This window comes from Myotis myotis, unplaced genomic scaffold (genome assembly GCF_014108235.1).
Source record: "Myotis myotis isolate mMyoMyo1 unplaced genomic scaffold, mMyoMyo1.p scaffold_m19_p_6, whole genome shotgun sequence".
NCBI classification, from domain to species: Eukaryota; Metazoa; Chordata; class Mammalia; order Chiroptera; family Vespertilionidae; genus Myotis; species Myotis myotis.
This window is the reverse complement of record NW_023416368.1, coordinates 28,945,830-28,971,903: the sequence shown is the minus strand read 5'-3', so window position 1 is coordinate 28,971,903 and position 26,074 is coordinate 28,945,830. Positions and strand designations below refer to the sequence as shown.

Below are 26,074 nucleotides of genomic sequence, written 5' to 3'. Positions count from 1 at the left end.
AATGGAACAACATTTCTCTCTCTAAAATTAGTAAATAACATTTAAAAGAAAAGAAACTGGACCCATGGACTCAGACCAAAAACAACCTTACCCCTTCAGAGATGAATAAGATGCTAAACAGAAACAGTCTGGCCCTTGTTTGCAGAGTTATGTATACACTGTACCTCCCCAATTTAAAAAATATGTTTTTATTGATTTTAGAGAAAGAGGGATAGATAGAAACATTGATGAGAGAGAAATATCGATTGGCTGCCTCCTCCATGGCCCCCACCAGGGATTGGGCCAGAAATCCAGAAATCCGGGCATGTGCCCTGACTGGAAACTGAACTGGGAACACTTGGTGCATGTGTCAGTGCTCAATCACTGAACCACACCATCCAGGCATGCCTCCCAATTTAATTGTAAGGAATCTGAGGGCAGAAATTAACATGCGAATGATAACTAAACAGGGTTAAGACAAAACAGGTTAGACTGGCAAAAATACTGGGGCCCAGAAGAAGAGACTGCATATTTGAAAGGAGGAACAACAATTGGTATGCTTTGGGAAAAACTATTTAGAGCTCTGAATCTATATCTAGTTTCGCAAAGTAATAGGAAACCATAGTTGTAATTATTTCAACTAGTAATAGCTCAAATGCCCAAATTCCCACATTGCGCTATAAAACTAGGGAGAAAAAGGAAAAAGCACCCAATTTAAAATTGAGGAATCAGAAAATGGTTCTCAAGAGAAACAGCCCTAAACTAAGATCCTAAAGATTAACAGACGGAGCTGGTGGTAAGGGCAGGAAGAAGTTCCCAGTTAGAGGGAACTACTTTTACAAAGACCTAGTAGAAACATAGAAAGCACAGCAAGTTCTAAAAACAGAATATTTCTGCATGGCTGAAGCATACAGTGTAAGAGAAAGCAGAGGAATGAGAGAGATGAGGAAAATAAATAGGAGTAATTTCATAAAGAAACTTAAAGGTATATTTAAGTTTGAACTTTTACTCTAAAAACAATGATGGGTTTTACAAAGAGGAGTGATATTGTGCCAGGATAGTAAGAAGCTAGGAAAATTCCTGGACAAGTGGAATGGGGAAACTGAGACAAGAAAATTAAACAAGGCCAAACAGTGGGGCAGTTTGCAGCCAGCTTGTGAATTACAAGACTTTATCTTTCCCAACCAAGGGCACTTAGAGCAAACGATTTATACCTCTCCTCCCTGACAGAGCATATATAGCTTAAATCACCCTGGCCTGGGAAAATAAGAGAACAAAGATCCAATTAATGGCATTTGTGCCAGATAAACCCAAGGACAGATGAAGTCTGGGGGACAAATAACAAAAACCCCAAAAGCATCTGGTTAGTTGGGATAAATGTAAGGCAGGATAGATAGCTGCTAGGGCAGGAGGAAGGGAAAGGGGTTACAGGGGGGAGTTTATCTCACCTACTGAACAAAAAAGTCAGCAGTCTTGGTACTTCCAAGATAGAATCACCAGATGTTCTCATACATTCTGGGAAAAGCTACAACAATGTAAAAGGGGAACCTTAAAATCTAGTCCGCCTGGCAAGGGAACCTTGAAACCTATGGGGGGGAACTTGAACCCCTACCAGGTGTGGCATTCAAACTATCTGAGTTGCCCGCTTATGCTTTATGCCTAGTGTATTCTTAATAAATCTGCTTGCTTTTTGCTTCCTTAATAAAGTCACTTGCTTTGTTCCAACACTGCTTTCTGTCACTCATCTGAATTTTTTCTCAGGATAATGACAAGCACCATGGAAGGGCCCAGCCAGCATGGCTCAGTGGTTGAGCTTCGACCTATGAACCAGGAGGTCACGGTTCGATTCCCAGTCAGGGCACATGCCTGGGTTGCTGGCTCGATCCTCAGTGTGGGGCATGCAGGAAGCAGCCAATCAATGATTCTCTCATCATTGATGTTTCTCTCTCTCCCTCCCTCCCTCTCCCTTCCTCTTTGAAATCAATAAAAATATTTTTTTTAAAAAAGAAAAAGAGCCAAGGAAGGATGAGCCCCTCCAACTCATCTAATCTAAATATGTTAAAAGGACTGGAAGGGGGAAAACTGGAGATGGAAAAACCAGTTAAGAATCTACTGCAGATGTGGGGGTAGCTGGTTTAAAGGTGGGAGGAAAAATTCCTGAAGAAAATACCATTTAATAGAGAAAACAGGAAGGTAATATTCAGAGATAATAAGAACTTTCCAGAATTGGTGGAAGACACTAATCCTCAGATTCAGAAAACTCAACTTAATCCAAGTAGGACAAAGGAAAAAAATAAAAAGACTGAATTCATACCTACACATATCCCAGAGAAACTACAAAGCATTAAAGAAAAAGAGAGAGGGGGGTCAATAGAGGGGGGAAAGAGGGGGCATCTGTAATATGTTCAACAATAAAGATTTATTTTTAAAGAAAGAGAGAGAACATTAAAAGTAGCCAGAGAGTAAATAAACAAAGGAACAACACTTAGACTGATAGATAACTTCTCAATAGCAACAATGGAAGCCAGAAGTCAGTGGAATGTTATCTTTAAAAAAGCTGAAATATTCCTAAACATATAAAGCAAAATGAAACATACCCTCTGAACTATGTGCACAGTAATAATGAGCACTTACAGCACCCAGACAATAGTCTCTAAATACCATTGCCCACTAAACTGAAAAACTAAGGAGAAATTGATAAACATCATCATAGAGGGAGATTTAATACATCTCTCTAAATAACTAAACTAAATAAGCAAAAGAAAATCAAACACTATAATTACCAATGTTTGTGTGTATAAGTGCACATGTGGGTGTGTACACATGCATATATTTCAGTCTGAAGTAACAAAGTTCTAAAGGTATAGCAGTGGAAAAGTACAGGATTGTTTCAGGGAAGACAGAGTATGTACTGGGTGATACTATTAACAAAACATGATAGGGCAGTATTGGAGAGTATACAAAATGTAGAGGTAGGGATCATAGAATAATTGAATGTTGAGGTAATAAGGAACCTACAATGGTAGGAGAAATGAAATACAAGAAATTAAATATAGCCCGGCCAGTGTGGCTCAGTGATTGAGTATCAACCTATGAACCAGGAGGTCATGGTTGAATTCCTAGTCAGGGTACATGCCCAGGTAGCAGGTTCAATCCCCAGTAGGAGGGCATGCAGGAGGCAGCCGATCAATGATTCTCTCTCATCATTGATGTTTCTCTCTCTCTCTCTCCCTCTCCCCTTCTCTCTGAAATCACTTAAAAATTTTTTAAATTTTATTACATATAAACTAAATTTATATCACTAAAGTAGAAAGATAAGTTATCAAATGATGAAAAATATATACAGATTGCTCATTATTTTTTTTTAAAGTGCATATATATGTGTATGAATGTGTTTATAAAATAAAGTTTGGAATGATACACACTACTGCAGAGGTGACATATGGGAGTGTGCAGGGAAGAGGGGAAGGTTATATTTCCATTTTATCGTTTGTTTTCTTTTCTGACTTTTTCATTTCTATAAGCACTTATATTGCTTTTATAATATAAATAACAGTAAAAAGAAAGATTAAAGAGAAAATAACTTCCTAGGGTAGAGACTAGAGTTTAACTGCTAGTTTTTTATAGCTATAATTAGCATTTCAAACAGGTACCAACAAGCCAGCTAATCTACTTCTATTATCTGACAGATATCAGGATACTTAGTATGTGAGATTCTATGAAAGAAATGTTTAGAAAATAAATTTCCTACTACTCATTAGAACTGATAGTATGCTAAAATAATCATCTGTGGCAATTTTTCCTTGACAATTTTTTAAATTATAAAAGTTAACACATAGTTGTTACAATTTATCCAACACAGAGATCATAAGAGAATTATATACACATTATTTTGCATCTTGCTACTAATTCATCAGGACAATTTTTAGGTATATTTACCTACAGTTGCAAAATCACATTTTTTATCTACATGAAACAGTTGTGATTGGAGTTAAGATACAGTACTTTTGTTTGAAAACCCTAGAGAATATAAAATTCTATCTAGAACAATTGGCTGACAAAAATGATAAAACAGGACACAATAACAACCTGATTACTGCAGGAAACAGTTTTTTCTTTTTTGTTTTGTTTGCTTGCTTATTTGTTTTGTTTTCACAATAGATCTTTCTAAACTACAAAACTATTATCAAGTTTGTTTAAATTATCATCAGTAGTCAAACAAAAATCAGCCTAAGTAACCATAGACACTACATGCTCACCCCGGCCACGCCAAGTCAGTGCCCCTGAGAAATCCCCAGCAGGCTGGGGGTGCCTCACCACTCAGCAGAGGGCTGAGTCAGATCTGAACCACTGCCTCCAGTGGTACTCACACAAATTAGATAAAGTGACCTATGAAGTCATTGTATCCACCCCATCTCAGGAAATCTTGTTCCCAAAGAAATAATAACCAGTTTTTTGTCCAGTCCAACTTTTGCTATAAACAGAATGCACCCTTCACCAAAGCCCAAGAAGAGTATCTCATCAAAAGTCTTAATGTATAAGGACATTTTAATAATAAACTTCAATTTTCCTAAGATTTACTAAGCTACTTTTACCTATACTAATCATTTTCCCTACCTAAAAAATAATAATTTGTTTTCCTCATCAGAGCACTATCCTTCAGATAGTTAATTAATTATAGCTTAATAATCAGTCCTTGTCTGATTGTCTAACCCAATCTATGTTAAAGTAATTACAATGTGTAAAAGAGACATACCAGTATATCAAGATCCTTTAGTATTATCATTAGCCATGTTCATACCCTACCAGGTATAATATGTAGTGGTTAAATATATGTTGTGTTATTTTTGTATTTTAAAAACAGATATATTCATTCAAAGGCAAAGGAGAAAATACACTCAGAATAACAGCATCCTATCTTCTTCAAAATTCCCCAGTTTCGCCGAAACCGGTTTGGCTCGGTGGATAGAGCGTTGGCCTGCGGACTGAGGGGTCCCGGGTTCGATTCCGGTCGGGGGCATGTGCCTGGGTTGTGGGCACATCCCCAGTGGGAGATGTGCAGGAGGCAGCTGATCGATGTTTCTCTCTCATCGATGTTTCTAGCTCTCTATCTCTCTCCCTTCCTCTCTGTAAAAAATCAATAAAATATATTTTAAAAAAAAAAAAAAAAAAAATTCCCCAGTTTCTAGAGACTTTTTTGTGTCTTATACACTGCCATTAATTTGACTGCTTCATAGCTCTAACACAATTAGAAAAAAATTACATAATGGCATGACTTTAGCAGGCATACATTTCATTTAATATGACACAATGAGATAATTACTATTTTCTAAAAGTTGGCTACTTACTGTCAATATTCACTCAAAACTTACTTCCAATTCTTTAATTTTTTCCTCTGCTATTTTCTGTTTCTCTAACAGCTGATTGTGAATTACCTCCTTGGACTGAAGAATAAACCTACAAAACACAAAAAAGTTGAAGATGAAGCCACATGACCACTTTATTCATCAAAATCAACAAATATTAAACTAAGAAAGCTAAAGGAACAATCTCCCAATTTAGGACTAATAACATGCATTGTTATGTTAATGTGACAAACTCCAAAAATCACCACAGGTTTAAACCTTCTTGGCAGAGAAGGAATAAAAGCTTAAAAGTAAATTTTGCCTTCTTATCTAAGAAAAGAATCAAATCAGGCTTCAAGTAAATTCATAAATAAGTGGAGAAAACATATAAAGGGATAAAAATCTACTACAGGCTAAGAGAAAAGTTAACAAACAATAAAAATCCCCCATAATTTTTATTTTTCCAGTTATCTGTATCAACTTTTATCTGGATATTTTTTAAACAATATTTATAAATTAGAACTCTCTCTCCAATCTTTTTTTTTATTTTATTGTTGTAACAGCAGTAACTCATGACCTTTTAAAGTCACAATCAAGTACTGTGTTAGGATCAATGCATTAGTGTTTATATGAGTTCCTAACACAAAAAGCACTGTATAAAGTCTAGTATCTTTTATTATTATTTCCAGAGTGTATAATACCTCTGAAAAGCTCAAAATGCACCAGTGGAAAATTTCAACTTTTTCCATTTTATAGTCAGACATATTATTTACAACAGATGAGGGTGGAAATATGGGGAAGCTTTAAAAATTAACACTGAATCTGTTCTGTGACTTTATGTTCATAATTCTTGCTGTAGGGAAAGGAAGAACAAATTACTTTATAGCCTCAAGTAAGTGAACCGAAATACTTCCCTTCTACTGGAACTAGGGGAAAACCTCAATTACTCAAATCTCTTTTAGGACTGTCCTAAAAGTAGGCCAGTGATGGCGAACACCATCACTGAACTAGGCTATAACAGATTTCAATTAAAGATTACAATTAATTAAGTGAACTGTTTCTTCTCTTTGTACATAACATAGGAGTTTCTAACAAAGAACTAAACATCTCTTAATGAAAAGCCAAACAAGAAAACACATCAAAGTAGCAATATGCAGTTTCCTCTACCAACCTCACAAAAACACTGTCTTGATAGGTTCTTAGCAAGAGGGTCTGTTACTACAGATACTAGAGGCCCGGTGCACGAAATTCGTGCACAGGGAAGGGGGGGGGAGGGGGGTGTCACCCTCAGCCCAGCCTGCATCCTCTCCATTCCAGGATCCCAGGGATCAGGCTTAAACCAGCAGTCAGACATCCCTCTCACAATCCTGGACTGCTGACTCCTAATCGCTCACCTGCCTGCCTGTCTGGTGGCCCCTAACAGCCCCCCCTTGCTGGCCTGGTTGCCCCTAACTGCCCCCCCTGCCAGCCTGGATGCCCCCAACAGTTTATTATAAAATAGACTATGTGTTAGATGACTTTGCCCATCTGTAGGTAAGCTAAGCACGGGTAGGCTAGACTAAGCTATGATGTTTAGGTTAGATGTATTAAATGCATTTTCAATTTATATTTTCAACTTAGAATGTGTTTATCGGGACATACCCCATTTTAAGTTGAAGAGCATCTGTATTTGGTACAGTAGTTGTAGAGAAGAGTTGTTTAGAATGGTACTAAGTCTCAATGACACCATGTAAAAAGTATTATAAATCTAGGCCCAAGAGTCACCAAATCAGGTCATTACATGCATGATTTTTCTAAGAAAGTCTTTTAACTATGAAAATCATTTTGTGTGTGTGTGTTTTTTTTAATTTTTTTTAAACCTCACACCCGAGGATATCCCTTCCATTGTTTTTAAGGGAGGTAGGGGTGAGGGAGAGAGCAAGAAACATTGATGTACGGATTAGCTGACTCCTGCACTAGCCCCAATGAGGGCAGGGAACGAACCCCCAACCTAGGCACGTGCCCTTGATCAGGAACTGAATCCACAACTCTTTGGTGAGCAGGCTGATGCTCTAACCACTGAGAAACACTGGCCAGGTAGAAAATCATTTTTAGAGTAAATATACATTTTTAAATAGCACTGATTGCTGGCCAGTGAGTAGTATTCTTAAATAAAAGGTCATTGGACATTATCTTTATTAGTGTCTGGGAAATTTCCAAAGCTAAGATTAGAGGTCAAGCCATTACTTATGTGGCCTTAAAAAATAAATTATCTGAACAGATATTAAATCCCTGGAGCAGAAAATAAAATTACTAGAAAGCAAAAACACTCAACAACCAAAATATGTTTTTCCATGGCCACACATCCCTGAGACAGCTATACTGGACTGTGCCAACCTCAAAGGCCAGAGAGATGTCACCAAAGCTGGCCAATCTACTATAAGCTTAAGGACATCTGAGCAATTAAAGTTTTAAACAAGGATGAGTACTGAGGAAATTCAAATGTCCACCTTAAAAATTACATAGTCAAAATTCAAACAAAAATGTTATGGGAATTTTGGCTTAGTCCTCAAATTTAAAAATGCCAAAGAGCCCTGGCTGGATTGCTCAGAGTTTAGAGCAGTGATGGCGAACCTATGACACGCGTGAACTCATTTTTTTGGTTGATTTTTCTTTGTTAAATGGCATTTAAATATATAAAATAAATATAAAAAATATAAATATTTGTTTTACTATGGTTGCAAATATCAAAAAATTTCTATATGTGATATAGAAATTACTTAACCAGAGTTAAGTTAGGGTTTTTCAAAATGCTGACAGGCCGAGCTCAAAAGGTTCGCCATCACTGGTTTAGAGAGTCGGCCTACGCACCAAAGGGTCGCAGGTTCGATTCCCAGTCGAGGGCATATACCTCAATTGCACACTCGATCCCTGGCCTGGTAGGGGCATGTGCAGGAAGCAACCAATCAATGTGTCTCTCTCATATCGATGTTTTTTTCTCTCTCTCTCCCTCCGCCTCCCTTCTACTCTATCTAAAAACAAATGGAAAAATATCTTCGGGTGAGGATTAAAAAATAAAGATATATAGATAAAAATAAATGTCAATGATACATGGTATATTTCTTGGAAAGGGCCCCAAGAAACATTTGGATTTCTGAAAAAAAGTCTTTAGAACAGCGGTCACCAACCTTTTGGACTTCACGGACCACCAGTTGGCGACCGCTGCTTTAGAAAACACTTTGTCTATTGTTAAAAAGGTACTGAATTATCAGATGCCATTTTGAAGACAAGGGATATATCATGACAATGTAATTATGAGTCATATATCAGAAATAAATATTATGCAGATAGTTCCTCAAAGCAGAGGATCTCACAGAGGTCCTGCCTGATAAGTTTATGGAAAACCAAATGGCAGATTTAAAAAATCTGGAATTCAGAATGTGCCATAAAGGAAAAATAAACCATGAAGAGGGGAATTATTTTTAGATGACAAATGATATGCAGAGAATGTGCTTACCATGCTCGGGATGACATAATCTAGACTAGAGTCACTGCTTCGTAAAAGGCCTCTACTTTGGAAATCAGTGCCCCGTGGCCCTGCACTGTCAGTTCTTAAGGGCTCGTAGCCTGCGGTTCCAGTTCCTCATTTATCTGTAATTATGCCATCCGAAAAACGTAATTTTATGATGGCCTTTGATTTGTTTGAGAAACATCAGAGGCTGTGTTCTGAATTGCCCCGCGGATTGGTACGTGACTTCTTCCACTTTGCACACAAACCCAAAACACAATCCGGGATCAGTGGCAATGATGTTTTTTGGGTACGCTTCCAAAGTAGACACTATTCAGAGACAACAATAGGGTAATGATAATGCCTTCTGTTTGGGTGGGAAATTTTTAGAGGACATCTGAAAACATATTCCAAATAGCACTTAGGGCAGTGATGGTGAACCTTTTGAGCTCGGCGTGTCAGCATTTTGAAAAACCCCAACCTACCTCTGGTGCCGTGTCAGATATAGAAATTTTTTGATATTTGCAACCATAGTAAAACAAGTGTTTATATTTTTGATATTTTATATATTTAAATGCCATTTAACAAAGAAAAATCAACCAAAAAAATGAGTTCGCATGTCACCTCTGACACGCGTGTCATAGGTTCACCATCACTGACTTAGGGCATCCACAAATTAAGTGGCACAGGAAAAGCTGAAGAAGAATGAACTTATCTTGTTTCTTTGCCTCATTCCATGGGCAATGAAAACTACTTGCATGTGCACAAAGATCTACATGCAAAAAACTTTTACATCATAATTTTTAGCAAAAGGAAGGAAGGAAGGAACCTAAATCCCTCAGTAAGGAAACAATTAACAAATTATGGTACACCTATACTGTGGGATGCAGAAGAAAAATAAACTTACCTCTTGTCAGAGTAAAACAGAAGACACTTGTTTATCAATACCTTGGTAATGACATTTTCAAAGTACATACCGAAAGAAACCAGCTATTTATTATTAACACAGCATTACATATACAATGAAAATATCTTTCAAAAATAAAGGGTAAATTCAAACAAACAAAAGCTGATAAAGTTTATTCTAACAGCCGAAACCGGTTTGGCTCAGTGGATAGAGCGTCGGCCTGCGGACTGAAAGGTCCCAGGTTCGATTCCGGTCAAGGGCATGTACCTGGGTTGTGGGCACATCCCCAGTGGGAGATGTGCAGGAGGCAGCTGATCGATGTTTCTCTCTCATCGATGTTTCTAACTCTCTATCTCTCTCCCTTCTTCTCTGTGAAAAATCAATAAAATATATTAAAAAAAAAAAAAAAAAAAAGTTTATTCTAACAAACAAACAAACACCCTAAGAAATGTTAGAGGTAGTTCTTCCGGTAGAAGGAGTATGATAACATATGGCAACTTACAGAGAAATGAAAAGCACTGAAAATAGTATGAATTAAGATGAATATAATAGGCATGTTTTTCTTATTGTTAATCATTTTAAAAGATAGTTGACTTTCTAAAGCAGAGGTTAGCAAACTATGCTTGCAGGCTAATCTAACCATGATCATTTATTTATATAATGTCTATGGCTGCTTTCTCACAACAATTGCAGAGTTAAGAGAGACAACTGTGACAAAGATATGACCAGCAAACCATTTTATTGGCTATCAAGCCAAAAATATTTACTACCTGGCCAATTATAAAACAAGCTTGCCAATTCCTGATATAAAGCAAAATAATAACAACATACTATGGTCTTCATAACATATGTAAAATGCATAACAATAAAAAAAAGGAATGACTGGAGCAATTTGACATATAAGATGAAGTGGTATAATATTATTATTTAAAGGTAGACTGAGATCAATTAAAGAAATATATTGTAAAAAAATAGGACAATAACTAAACTAAAATTTTTTTTTTACTGAGGACTAATAAGCCAAAAGTAAAGGTAAAATATGATCATAAAAAATAATATAAAAGAACACAAAAAAGAGGGGGAAAGGACTCAAGCACAAATGAGACAAATAGAAAACAATTATTAAGGTAGATTTAAATCAAATCATAGCAATAATTACTTGAAATGTAAATGATGAGTATACCAATAAAAAGGTAAAGTTTGCCAGACTGAATTTAAAAGCATGATCCAACTACGTATATGCCATCATTGAGAAATCCACTTTTAATAAAACAACATAGACAGGTTCATAGTAAAAGCAAAATCATACTTTTTAGAATGGCAATAATACAAAAGACAGATAATATCTGAGGCACGCCTTGGCAGATATTAGATAAAATTCGAAGAAAGCTGGGAAACAAAAGGAGGAAGAGAAAAATGAAAGGCAATGAGGGGGCACAGTCAGAGAGGTCAGAAAGGAAAATGAGCCCTGGCCAGTGTGCCTCAATTGGTTGAGCATCGTCTCGTGCGCCAAAAGGTCACTGGTTGATTCCTGGTCAGGGAACATGCCCAGGTTGTGGGTTCGATCCCTGGTCAGGGTGCATACAGTGTGTATGAGAGGCAATCGGTCGATGTTTCTGTTTCTCTCTCTGTCTCTCTTTCTCTCTCTCAAATCAATAAAAACATTTTTAAAAAAAGAAAGAAAGGAACATGACACAGAGATGGGCAGAGCTGCAGCAAGCAGGAGCTATGCAGAGCTCTGCAAGTGCAGGTGCTCTGATGGCCCAAATGGGCGAGGAGCACTCACCAAAGGCAGGAAAGGCCAGACCTGAGTGGGAACTTAAAGTTAAGAGACCAATGATCCAACCACACACATCCACTTGTGAACTCATTGGATACACCCACTTCACCATTCCTCTCAATTGCACACGAAACATTCTCCAGGATAAATCATATGTTAGGCCACAAAACAAGTCTTACTAAATTAGAAGATTACTCATATCAAGCATCTTTTCCAACAACAACAGTATTGTTAACAGGAGGAATAAGGAAACTGAGACAGGAAAGTAAAACAAGGCCACACAGTGTGGGCAATTCGCAGCCAGCTTGTAACTAACAAGCCATTATCTTCCCCAGCCAAGGACACTTAAGAGCAAATGGTTAAAAACCTCCATAATGAGAGAACGTAGAAAGGCAGGGGTAAAGGGGAAATGAAAAAAAAGGGTAGTTTTACTCCCTAAGCAGAGAAGCCAGCAGTCTCAAAGCTTGGCAAGATAAAGTTGCCAGGTGCTTCTCATGAATTCTGGGAAGACCACAACAAAGTAAAAAAAGGGACCTTGAAAATTAATCTGCACCCAAAGTATTCAGCAGAGGAATTTTGAGACCCATAGACAGGAGGGCATATACCACCTCGGACCCCCACCCAACTGGCTCTTCAGATTAGCTGAGAGCTCGTCTGCGCTTCATAAGCCAGATGTACAGGTTTGTTTGCTTGCTTTGCTTTTTCAATAAAGGTGCATGCTTTAATTGCTTTAATAAATTGGCTTTTTACAACACAATCAAGGTCTCTCGTATAAATTCATTTATATGAGAAACAAAGATGGAGGCTGGGGACAGCCCTCTCCCACTGACTCAGGGAGCTGTCCAGGAACACCTCATCACCTATGTTAAGTCTTAAACGCAACCTGCCTTTTCTCTTCCAGTGCTTCCATTGCAAACATTATGCAAGGCTCTCAGCTAAGCTATCTCTACCCAAAGTCCCTCCCAGAACTCATTTGTTTTCAAGGCTTCAACTTGGCTAATGACCCTCAGAATAGTACCAACCACTATTACTTGTAAGTTCCACATCTCCTCAAATTCAACATGTCCCAAATTTAACTCATTTTATCTACCCATACCAACATTCCCTACCAAGCAGTTTCCCAATCTCAACTTCAGCTTCATCAATGATATCACCACTTTCTCACTCACCTAAGTCCCAAAGCTACAGGTAACCTCCTTGTCCCCCACATTCCCAGTTTATCACTGATTCATCACTTTCTTTCATACTGACTTCCTCTGCATTCCACTTGTCACCTTAGTTTAGGCCCTTTTAATACACAACTGAATTACTTCAATAGCTCTCTAGCTGTGCTTCCCCGTTAAACTCTCCCTAATTCATTCTAAATATAATACCAACAGTTTTCATGTAGCTAGCCTTCAACTGTTGATCATTGTATTGACTGTGGTGGATAATTTTTAGCAGACATTAATGGTTAGCTACTCCATATCCAGTCTTCCTTGTTAATAGAGCCCCAATTTTGTGTACCCTCCACTTTCCCAAGTGACTCAGGGAAGTGAATCCTGGGGTAAATCTTGACAGGTCTTTCCCAATCATGGCAGTCCCATCCCCCAAGACATAAGCCCAAGTATGTGGCTCAGTTCCTGTCATGAAATATGAGAGGTCATCTTTTTGGAGACTTCTGGGAAACATTTCTCTGACCCTAACAAAGACGACACAGAAAACATGGTACTTCCTAATTCTGGATGTAGTCACCTCATAATGAAATCCTTCACCCAATCTGAAGTTGAAGCTGGCAAGCAGAAGGAAGGAGGCAAAAGCAAGGGTACTGACATAAATGGAATTGAAGCTCTAGTGAGGAGGCCTGATATACACAACATGGATAAATTATGCTTAATAAAAGAAGAACAAAAGGGTATATACTATGATTCCATTTATATATAGTCCATATGAAATTCTAAAATAGTCAAAATTAATCAACAGTGATAGAAATCAGATTATCAGTTACTTACAGCAGGATTTGGGAGAGGAGAGAATTGACTTGGAAGAAGCAAGGAACTTTTTAGGGTGACAAAAATGTTCTATATTGTTACATTTGTCAGAGCTCATCCGACTGTACTTTTTTTTCATTTTTTGAGAGTATGTTTACTTTTTATTGATTTTTAAAGAGAGGAAAGGGGGGGGGGACCGATGTGAGAGAAAAACATGGATTAGTTGCCTCCCGCACACACCCTGACTGGGTCTTAAACCTGCAAACTGGGCTTATGCCCGGACCGGCAATCGAACCAGCAACCCTTAGGTGCACTGGAAACGATACTCAACTGAGTCACATGGCCAGGGCCTAACTCATTTATTTGTAAACAGTGACAACTTTATTTTAGTCAAGTTATTTTTCAGAAGCATGTTAGCCCATCAAATGGAAATGTAATGCAGGCAGGTGGATGTAAAGTTTGGAGTTTGGGGAAGAGGGCTAAAGACAAAAATTTGAGGAGTTGTCAGTACATAAAAAGGCATTTAAAGACATAAGCCTAGATGAGGTCCCTAACAGACTGAGTGCAGATAAAGAGAACAGAAAAAATCCAAAGGCTCAGTCCAAAATCAATCTAATATTTGGAAATAGGATAGAAAACAGAAAAAGGAGACTGAATAGGAATGGCCAGTGAAATAGAAGGAAAATCAAAAGATGATGTCCTGGAAGCCAAGTGCTTCAAGAAGGAAAGATCAACAGAACTAAATACTACTGATAGGTCAAATGAGATGAGGACTGAATTCACTGTCTTTATTCCCTTCAGGAACACAATCCCAAGTAAACATTCTTTGTTCTGAATGAGTAACTCACACTACTAGGTTCAAGCTGTACTAATAAAAATCACTGTGTATTTTTAAATCAAACTGTTACTCCTGAAATGGAAGCAGTAGTATGTTAATCTATTTTAAACATGATGCTTATTTTTGGTCACTATTTGGTATTCTAAGTATTCTGGTAAATAATCACCTCTGATGTTTACCACTTTTACTCTGCCCTCATCAAACCCCAAACATTTCCACATCTAAGCATCAAGCTGTGCTACAACTTTTTCCAAGATGTGATCTTTATTTCACTAGTAGGTTAAAATGTAACACAATAAAATATAACACTTGGATAGTAAAAGATTACTACCCAATGAGTACTGAAGGACACAAACAGAAGACTCCTCATATAAATGCAGAAAGTCACAGAGAAATATAAATATATTTTGGCACAAATGCAAAAGACTCAGTCCAACACACACATACAGGATGCATATTGTGGTCCAAATCTTTTTACCCTGAGCTAAACAATGTAAAAGGCTCAGCTTACGGCAGTCATGTTCTTATCTATTTAAAGATACACTTTTAATACTGGGCTCCTGCTGCTGTGAAAATTTTGATATGAGAACATTTCAAGTCCTCTTTCAAAGCCAAAGGAATAGCTTCTTCAGATAATCTGGTCCCTTTCAAGGTAATTCATTTTCACAAGAACAAGAGTTAGTAATGAGAGTTCCTGGCCAGGACAATGAAATATTCTCCCAGATAAGTCCATTCAAACTTAAATTCTAAAAACAAATTGAGCATACATTCTTCACAAAGCCACAGGCACTAATGGTGCATGCAACACACTGCAATCCTAATTATTCCATCTGGGCAAAGAATATTTGCAGTTCACAGCAATTCCTGATATAAGAAAAGAATACTAAAATAAGCCATTATCAAGTGTGTGTTCATATATATAGACTGACTCAGACCTTCTATGTCAGAATATTTTTTCTGAGCTTTTTGGCAGTTTCATTAAGCAGATATATTCCTTGACATGAACACTTCAGTCCTCTCTCAAACAGATTAGATAGCAAGTTGTTCCTAAATCTGCCACTATAAGTAGCAGCTAAAATCAGAAAATTCTTGGTACAGCTTAAAATTTTTTATTTTTCATTTCAGAAAAATTCAGCTAGAGCTAAGTTACAGTACATAATTCTCCAATGACAAAGTAGCAAAGCTCAAGATTATTGCTGCCTTTGTTTTCATTTACATAGGAACAACAAAGGTAATGGTACCTTTCACTCTCCCATCAGTTTACTACATTGATTCTTGCTTATCACCAAATACACTGTAGTATCCTCTTGTGTTGTTGAAGAATTGCTACTTTCATGCAACAAAAGTAGATTTTGTTTAATCCTTTGTCAGTTGTTTTTTTTTAAAAAAAAAAGTTCAGGCCTTATGATATCAGGAAATGCAGAAACAAAATCCTCCAAGTAACTAAATGAGTCAATTACATTTACCTTTTTAAAACAAGTTTAGGCCTAAAATAAGTAACCTACAAGAACACGTTAAATAAAAAATTGTAGCATGTTTGTACATCCCAAGGTAAGTATATAACAACCTTCATTGTCCTTTTGTACAATAGACTTCTAATTAACATAACCTTTTCAAAATTACTTTCCTGTGTTTCAGAGATTATTTGGACCCTGGAGGACATGGGATGGAAAGAAGGGAAGGAATTAAAGTATCTGCAAAAGAAACATGGCTATGTAATTCCTACGCAAATGTTTGTTAACTTCCCTTGGCATAAAAACAGTGATGTCATTCCACAGAGCAGTACAGCAGAGTTATAATGAACACCAAGTTTTTAGATCACTGACACTTAAGGAAATTAAGAATATTACTCAAAAATCTCCTCTCCCTAGAGTTCCACATCTGTGGAAGAGGAGAGTGTGCCCATCTGGGGTTATATACATACTCAACATCAACAAAACTGAAGTCATTTTTCCTTGCACAACAGGAAAAGTTGTGTGTTTTTCCCTTCAAACTCTGAGCAATGAAAGCCATGACTTTAAATGGCTCTGTATAAAAACACATGAAGGGTGGGTCATAGTCTATTAGTAAAAGCAGCGCAACAACAAGAACTCCTCTTCCTTTAAAATAAAACCTAAAAAAGAACTAAAATATTCCTTCTTACATTTGAAAATTATTTTAACTTTGCTTATATTTTCTCTACTCTAAACAGATTAATACCTTTGAAGAGAGCATAAACAGAGCGTATGAATTTGCAATGTGCTCTCACACCAAAAGCAACCTGCACATTACTTTTTTCTCCTCTAGTAAGCACTAAAAATATCCAAACTTGAGTCCAGTGAGAACAATATAAACTATTTTTTACTATAATATTAACATTATTTATCAACAATATTTACTACACCATGACTTACAGTTTATTTCTTAATCTTTTAGGAATCAAATATAATACAACTACTTCTTCAGATTTAAAATTACCTCAAATTAATTGGAATGCCAACTCTACAGCTACATGAAATTGTAAAACAGTTGCAAAACTTGAGGCAGCATGACTATATCCCTTTCTATTAATATTTAACATAACTAAACTTAGAGAAACTGCAAATATTTCATGCCGGTTTTGTCAAATGTCATGGTTCAAATTACAGGTCAACATCCAAACTTACAATTGAAATCACTACAAAACCAGCATAACATTTTAAACAAAGGGCAGTTCAACCAACCTGTCATGGACAGTTCAGATTTCTACATCCTAATTAGTTGAAAAGTTACTCAACTATTTATATATTTTTTTTACATTTATTACCTATCAGGAATAAACCTACTGTTTTCACTTTCTACCTGTGCCACATTTATCTTAAGTCTTAACACTTCTGGATCTTTTAACCATTAGAGATCAACCATCAAATTACTTCAACAAGTAGAAATAGCAACACCGCTCCCAAGCAGCGATGCCTGCATTGCTAGACACTTATCTAGTTGGTAGATTTATACCATTGTTCATTCTTAGTTCCTTAAACGTAAAAAAATACCCACAGAATGGTGGCATACCTCTAAATTAGTTTAAATATGGCACAAAGTTATTTTTAGTTAGGTTCAAGTTTTAAAAAGACACTAATCATTCTTTTCAAAGGCTAATCTACTCAAGTTCCTCCCATATTAAAAAAATAAAAAGCTTAATTTGTCCCCTTTGGAAAGAAGAAATGTTATTTATGTAACACTCAAGCAAAAGGAGATTGGAATAATAGGACAATAGACCTGACATCAAATCAGGGTCAGGGTCATACCTATTGTTAATAAAAATAAGTTTGACATTTATCCTAATCTTTTCAAACACTAGCATGGTAAAATGTCATTTATGTGTACTTTCAAATGTAATTCTTATTTTAAAAGAAAACACACAAAAACTCTACTTCTGTACAAAGTACAAAGGAAGAAAACTACCATATATCTTAGAAACTGGTTCTTACTCATGAAAAAAAAATACAAGAAACATTCATGTAACATTTATTTGAGATCTAGTATTTATTTGATTCCCTCCTTGTATGCTAGAAAGATGCAAAGACAAACACTTCCAACTATTCAGACAGATCATTCCACAGTTGTAACTTTCATCATAGTTCTCAAAGCAGTCTGGTGAGGTCAGCTCACAAACAGCTTAAGGAGTAAAACTAGAAATTGGTGGTAGTAGTATCAGGCTACATAACAGCCTCTCCAAAGAATATGAAGTAACAGAACTAAAATGTGCTGGCAACATGCCAAGAGACTGGATGGAATATAGCTTTGAGCAACAAATACCCAGAGCTTACAGTATACAGCAATTCATCATTTCTTATCCTGCAGTTTGATTTTCCTTGTTTTAAGTCCAAAATAGCCATATATAACAGGTATTTAACTCTACCAATTCTCCATATCTGTAACTTGAAAGGCACTGGGCTTGCGATGATTTGGTAAACTACATACATACCCTAAAAAGAAAAATGACTTTCATCCTATGTGAAGATGAGGAAGGTAAAATAGATAATTATATAGATACTGTTCTGCATAGAATAGCCTTTATTCTCTAAGGGTTATACTGCCCTCAGTTTAGTTTCAAAGGCTTGGATTTTTCTATAGTGTCAGTTCTGACTGAATATCTCTGCAACTGGTTGGTATTTAGAATTAGTCAACCTTCTCAACAATTTAATAAAGAATTAATCCTGTCAGATTAAATGACATAATTTTGGTCAAAATTCCAGACATTAGTCAAAATATGTTACTTTTATAATTTCATCTTTATTGAATCATAATATTAAAATAATAACAAAATCTAATCCTAAGTCTGTCACTTTCTAAACACATTCTTTCTAAAAAGCCAAAAGAAAATGCAAAAGAAAAGTTATTTTAGGCAAAAGAAAGAATCGTATTCAACTCAAATCAACACACATTTAACATCTATTTTGTGCCAGACATTATGCTGAGAACTAACAAAACAAAGATAAATATGTATGTACATGGTCTCACAGAACTGACAATCTAGTTGGGGAAACCGACCCGCTTAAAAATCAATCAGACCAGCAGGTGTAGCTCAGTGGTTGAGCATCCACCTATGAACCAGGAAGTCACAGTTCGATTCCCAGTCAGGGCACATGCCAGGGTTGCAAGCTCAATCCCCATTAGAGGGTGTGCAGGAGGCAGTCAATCGATTATCTATCTCTCATCACTGATATTTCTATCTCTCTCCCTCTCCCTTCCTCTCTGAAATCAATAAAAGGCAATCAGCCCAGTGGGTGTAGCTCAGTGGTTGAGCAGTCAATCCATGTACCAAAAGGTGGCTGATTCGATTCCCTGTCGGGGCACATACCCAGGTAGTGGGCTCATTTCTCTCTCATCGATGTTCCTATCACTCTCTCCCTCTCCTTTCCTTGCTCTCTAAAATCAATAAAAACATTTTTTTAAATCAATCAATAAAACAAATCTCAATCTCTCTCTCATTCTGTGTATGTATGTGTGTGTGTGTGTTCTAGTAGCTACAGAAACAAAAACCCTGGCACCACCCCAGATATGTAATTAAGTCTGCCATAAAGGACAAAATCTTCAGAAAACACAAGCTCTGTCTTAAAGGATGAGAATGTCACAAGGGAAAGTCGAATATCGCAGGCCAAGGACAGAATGAGCAAAAGCAAGAAATCACAAACATGGCATGTGTGAGGAAGCCCATGTGACAAGGCTAAGAATACCAATTTCTGCTTCACGTGCTACTACATGACAGGCATCACTAATCAATTAAAACATGTTTAGCCGCCAAACCGGTTTGGCTCAGTGGATAGAGCGTCGGCCTGCAGACTGAGGGGTCCCGGGTTCGATTCCGGTCAAGGGCATGTACCTTGGTTGCAGGCACATCCCCAGTAGGGGGCGTGCAGGAAGCAGCTGATCGATCTCTCTCATCGATGTTTCTAACTCTCTATCCCTCTCCCTTCTTCTCTGTAAAAAATCAATAAAATATATTTTTTAAAAAAAACATGTTTAAAGTCTATATGAGACTTAAACTCCTTCTCAACAGATAACCCAAAACCAATGGAAGGAATAAGTCCATGTGATGAAATTTACGAGCTATCCTGAGTCTGGGAATAGAAAATGGTGGGACTTGAGACTAGAAGGATAAATAAAGGACAGATTATGAATGACTATGATGCTAGGCTAAGGAGTTTAAATTTTATCCTGTGGACAACAGAGGATGAACAAAGGATTTTATGAAGAATATTGACATGATCAACTCTGGAAGATGTGTAAACAATGCATTTGGACAGATAGAATAAAGGCATAAAGAACAGTTAATATGCTATTGCAATAGTCTAGGAAAGATATAATGAGGCCTGAATTTCAGCAATGGCAAAAATCTACTGCAGGTTCTAAAACAAAAAAAAAATGGAGTGTTTAGATTTTATAATCCATGGTTTTAAAGCAAGAATTTGAGAAAAATTAGTATTCTATTTAGAATTCCCAAACAATACTCAAAAAGGAAAAGATAAGACAACGTAAAGACTAGAATTAAAGAAGTGAATCACAATGATACTCAAGATTACCCAAGACTATAAATTCAGAAATAGATATTTCAGGTTTAGCATCAAGAAAGAGAACGTCCTCATGACCAGACTAATACTCAGCAAGTCTTTTCTTCCTGAGGGCACTAATATTCTAGCCAAGCAACAAACACTACTCACCTTACATGCCCCTACAATGCAGGGTCAAATGCACAGTCCCAGTGAGATGCAGAAAGCACAAAAGTCAAATTTAAAACCAAAGTCTGAAACCATACAGGAGTTCCACTTTAGCCAAACATTTAAAACTACATATTTCTTTTTAAAAACATAAATAATACAAAACAAATCTTCTGGAAATATTATTGTCCTACCATTAACTAATTCATCTCCCAGCCTTTAAACTCTAAGACTCTTTATGTGGAATGCAATCTATTTGTAGCACTTTGGGCAGTATGCAAAAAAGAAAAAAGCAACACTCCTATCACTTCTGCAGAATGTTTAATAGATGAAATTATTCTAATTAAAAAAGCTTCATTGTAACTCAAAGGCCAAAGATAGTCAAAGAGTTTTTCTATTTTGGAAAAAGATTCTTTAGCTATTGCAAACAGGCTAATGTAGTGATGTGAAATCCAAGGACAACATGTTAACAACCATGCTAGAAAAGCTAGCATTACTGTTTTAAGACCTAAGGATATTCACATTAAGGATAAAATTATCCTGTCATGAATGCCAACAATTCACTTCATACTACATAGACACATATTCAAGGGCACTACTTTGTTTTCAATCCAATTCTTTTGTGTCCCAGTAATGAACTCTCAAATTGGGATTCTCTTCCTCCTAAAATAAGCTAAAATGAAAAATATGAACTCTGGAGACAAAATTTGTGGTATACTGTTTATTCTGATCAAGCAAATCTAATGAACACTTTATCATAATCTATCTCTTTTCCAGAAAGATATGGATTAGCTAGTCAGGAGCAGGGTCTACTTCTCATGATGTCATTCCAAAGCCATTGCTAAATGTTACACATGTTATGCTTCCTTCAAATCAATCACAAAATAAGTCATCCCAAGACTGAGGTCAAATTCCATTCCAACCAAAAGCTCTCCAAACTTAAAGTAATGGTCCACTTACTAGGTAATAGTCAAAGACTAAATTCCAGAAGAACCCTCCTCCTGCATCTCAACCCCCTCCCCCAAACCATTCCTCTCCTTTTAGCTCATTGTAATGGAATGTGACCTGTAGTTAAGGGCTTTTCCATTCCTTACTACTGCTCAGAGAACAGATCTGCTCTGTCTCATAAAGGTAATATATGTTTTAAAAGAAAAAAGTGAAGTGCTATTAGATGTTAATCACATAACAATTAGAACAAACAAAACATAAACTGGTTTACTAGATTTCTCATGTATGACAGTTAGAACAAGTGTATATACTATTAAATGACAACTGAATATTTAACTTAATATTTTTATTTTAGGACACTGGTCAGACATCTAAATGATGATTTGTATGACTCCTCACAAATGAGGCAGGGAAGGAGAAGTTAAAACTACAACTACTTAAATAAATCTTCACACACAAAATTACTATGAACATCTTTTCATGACAAATCATATTTTTATCACTGAAGTTACACACTTTTAAGCATCCAATGTAGAGAGAGGAGGGAAATATTTAAGAAATGTACTTTCAAGTCTAAAATTAAACACATCTGGCCCCGTCTTCTCCCTCCCCTCCCCCAGGCATAGTAGCTTTACCTTTCTCTCTTCTAAGCATGAAGAGCCCTTCTTCTGCCTCTGTATCTTGTTTCCTGAGCCCATTTCTCCTACAGCTCACTTCTAACTCTGTGATTTTCTAAATAAACTTTCTCTTACAATTTGAAGGGGAAAAAATTAAATTCAACACATCTATCTGGGATTCAGTTTCTTGTTTAAAACAAATAAGGTATTAGACGTACTGTGATACTTTAACCCATTTTAAAATGAACAACTTTTATGATTTATTTCAGACAAAACATATCCCAAGATAACCCCCTTAAGGATATATTTTACTTACATTCTTCCTACACCTTCATACATGTTAGTCTCGTCTACCAAAGTCATAATCTCTGTATCTGTAAGATGGGCATGCTTTTTCGTTCTGTTTAGCTGTTCAATCTGTATGTCTGCAAGCTTCACCTTCTGTTGAGTGTCAATAACTTTAGCTTGAAGCTCTGTGAAGGCCTAATAAAAACAAGTCCTTGATTTAGTAAGTGAAATATTTTATAGGAAACATTTAAGTCAAATCCAAATACGTTAAAATAAAGCATGCTAACCAGAGGCAAAGCTATGAAATTTACTAAACCAAACATCAATAAAAGTTAGTATAATTGTAATCAATCAAGCCACTAGGCTAACTACTGAATTTACCCTGTCCTCAGAATATGGAATCATTTTGAAGAAGCAGAAATGAACGCACATTAAATAATAGCCATATCAAGCAGCAGGTGCTCAAGGAGTAATAAAAGCAACAAATGTAACAGTCAGAGGATGAAACCCAGAGATCCAAAACAAGAACCATAAAGGGAACACCAACTCTCTACATTTGTATTACTCAACTAGGTTTCAAAGGACTTTCCCATAACTGTTTCAAATATTAACATAGGTATCTTTTTTGTTTTTTGTTTTTAAATATATTTTATTGATTTTTTACAGAGAGGAAGGGAGAGAGATAGAGAGTTAGAAACATCGATGAGAGAGAAACATCGATCAGCTGCCTCCTGCACACCCCTACTGGGGATGTGCCCGCAACCAAGGTACATGCCCTTGACCGGAATCGAACCTGGGACCCTTCAGTCCGCAGGCTGACGCTCTATCCACTGAGCCAAACCGGTTTCAGGAATAGGTATCTTAATAAAATGAGAACACTGAGGGATATAATAAGTATCTCATTTACTCCTCTCAAATCTTATGAGTCAGGGTGGCAGTTTCATCATAACAGTTTATAAATTAAGTAAATGTGATAGAGTTAAGTGGCTTGCACAGGGCTGAACAAATATCGGAAGGAAAGGCAGGTACTTAAATCCATTTCTTCTATTGTCTACAGTAATATCCAGAATATAAATATTTTTAAGAGAAATAAAAAAAACACATTAGTATTAGAATTGCATCATGATCTTCATATGCATAGACAAAGCCAAATTTGACCCTTCTGTACACTTAACTCAAAGATAAACACAGTTCATGAATACTCTTAAGTGCCTGGAATGATTGTCACATGCTGTCAAATTTATGCCTTAATATTTGTGACTGCAATACATGGCAAAGGCTACTACTTAACTTTTATTCTGACTTCTCACCTTCTAGTAAAGTTTCAAAATATTTACTTGGGAGGAAGGGAGGAGCTTGAAATTTCCTAATAGTCTCCAGACAAAAATAATATTAATAATAATAATTTATATTAGAAGTCAAAATTTTTAAACAAGTTTAATTTAATTAATTGTCAAAACTATCCAATTTAAGGCTGAAATCATTTTCTTAGTTTGCATTCATTGCCCATAGGTTTCTTAGCAACAAATTTAAATACTGGGAGGTGAGTCCATTCACAGCTGTATGCTATTGTTAGCTCTTTTACTAAACCCTGACTTAAATTTGAACCTTTAATGCAGTGGTTCTCAACCTTGGCTGCACATTAGAATCACCTGGGAATCTTTTTAAAATCCTGATTTCTGGGCCTCATCCTCCAGAAATTCTATTTCTTTGTTATGGGGTGGGACCACAACATTAGTAACAAAGAAACAGAATTTCCGGAGGATGAGGCCCAGAAATCAGGATTTTTAAAAAGATTCCCAGGTGATTCTAATGTGCAGCCAAGGTTGAGAACCACTGCTTTAACAGAATAAAAAAGGTAAACTTTTAGAATGCTTTAAGCATTCTTAAAATGAATTTTGGTTTGCATGCAAAATTACAGGTACTACCTGACTGTTCGGTACACAGTTTGCTAAGGAAACTGGTGTGTTGTTAAAGCTGAGATACAACAGCGTGAGAGAACACCCCCTAAGGGCCAAATTTACAGGTTTCAAAACAAGAATGACAAAAAGTAAGATACACGCATAAATCCTCACAGCAGCAACAACTTCAATGTTTAGGATCTACAGCTATTTCAGCTGTCCTATTGCTTATGCACAGACTGACCAGAAGGCAGTCTTTAGTAAAACGTGTTCTTCTCAAGAACCTAAACTAATAGCCAAAAGGTGTGGAGTAAGGCAGGGGATGCTGGATTCGACCCCAACCTTTGACTGCGTCTTTTCTCGAACTCCGTGTCCTTTTCTAGAAAAGGACAGGTTTAAAGTAGGTGAAGCCTAGGATTCTTTTCCATCCCCGTCCCCCTCCTACCTCCCTCCCACCCCAAAAAATATGATTTGGGGTCAGTGGAGATGTTAGAATCCTGACAACTGGTGGTGAAAACGTTTCTGAATGACAACACACTTATAAGCAATTGAAGAGATAAGCCTAATTTCTTCCGATATCAATTTTATTTAGAAAACTTCACGGGACTTGTTTCTTTCTTCGACAACTCCTGCAAAAACGGTGGGGGGTGAGGGGAGGGGGGCCACAGCCCCGAGACGAGCATTGCTATGAGCATATCTAACTCTGAACTGTAGCGCGACCTTCCCAAGTTTGGGGTGGAATAAGAGGCCGAAAAGCACAGGCCGGAACAAGGGACGACAGGACAAGCCCGTTATGCGCCCACCAGACTCAACCCAGCCCACCCAGCCGGCTCTTCCCCAGCAAAAGCCGCTCGCCCCCCACTCCAACCTCAGGAGACGTGCTCCCGTTTTAGGATCCCGGGATATCACCCCCCAGCTCCCTGGGGCCTCTTTCCTTCCGCAAGACTCTAGTCTCCTCGAGATTCTTGTCCACAGGTCCCTCAGCGACCAAAGAGGACCCTCGGCCTCCTCCACACGCTTCCTTACCTTCTTCAACTCCAGATCCACGGGCGCCGCCATCTTGGCTCCCTCTCCGCGCCTGCGCGGTGGAGAAAGCCGGAAAGTGTGGGGGGGGGAAGGGCGCGCCTTGGCGATTTGACTCTTCCCTCCTTCCTTCTGCGCCTGCGCCGCAGGAGGGGGGCTAGTCAGCTTCTTCCTTTCTTCCCCGCTAGTAACTCTTTTTTTTTTTTTTTTTTAATATATATTTTATTGATGTTTTACAGAGAGGAAGGGAGAGGGATAGAGAGTTAGAAACATAGGTCAGCTTCATCCTGCACACTCCTCCCTGGGGATGTGCCCGAAACCAAGGTCCATGCCCTTGACCGGAATCGAACCTGGGACCCTTGAGTCCACAGGCCGAGGCTCTATCCACTGAGCCAAACCGGCCAGGGCCCCGCTAGTAACTCTTGGAAGATCCCAGGTTACGATTCAATCTGTGGACCCCATGTGATCATTCAGGCCTGGCCTACTACTCCACATCCTTCCAGACACAACACTACACGCAGATTTCGTGTATGGTTTTAAGCATTTTAACAAATTGCTTCGTTTGTGCTACTAAATTGAGATGTATGTAGATCAGGCCAAACCTCTTTAGTCATTCAGCTAGTCCCTGTGCTGTCAGGATGAGAGGGGGGAAAAAAAATCAGCCTGAGCCTCAGGTATGCCAGTATGGAGAAGACCAGAATGCTACTGAAGTGTCCTTCCAAAGAACTTATATCTCCTGAACTCTCCTGAAGACCTTTTGGCACAGTGGTGCTCAAGAGAGGCCAAGTAAGTTTGTTTAAATATATATGCAT

The 26,074-nt window shown here is 37.4% G+C and overlaps 1 protein-coding gene across 2 annotated transcripts in view; it reads right to left on the bottom strand.

Annotated features, from left to right (window-relative positions):
• Positions 1 to 25,337, bottom strand: part of PFDN1 (prefoldin subunit 1) — a 59,773-nt gene extending 34,436 nt beyond the window's left edge. For both annotated transcript variants that reach the window (XR_004968262.1, XM_036313509.1), the window contains exons 1-3: positions 25,266 to 25,337; positions 22,367 to 22,533; positions 5,352 to 5,436 (exon numbers count right to left, since the gene is read on the bottom strand). Coding sequence is in view for 1 of the 2 variants with exons in the window: in XM_036313509.1 (XP_036169402.1) it covers positions 5,352 to 5,436; positions 22,367 to 22,533; positions 25,266 to 25,298 (285 nt within the window). In the remaining variant the exon portion in view is untranslated. The remainder of the gene's footprint in view (positions 1 to 5,351; positions 5,437 to 22,366; positions 22,534 to 25,265) is intronic.
• Between the last annotated feature and the right edge of the window lie 737 nt (positions 25,338 to 26,074).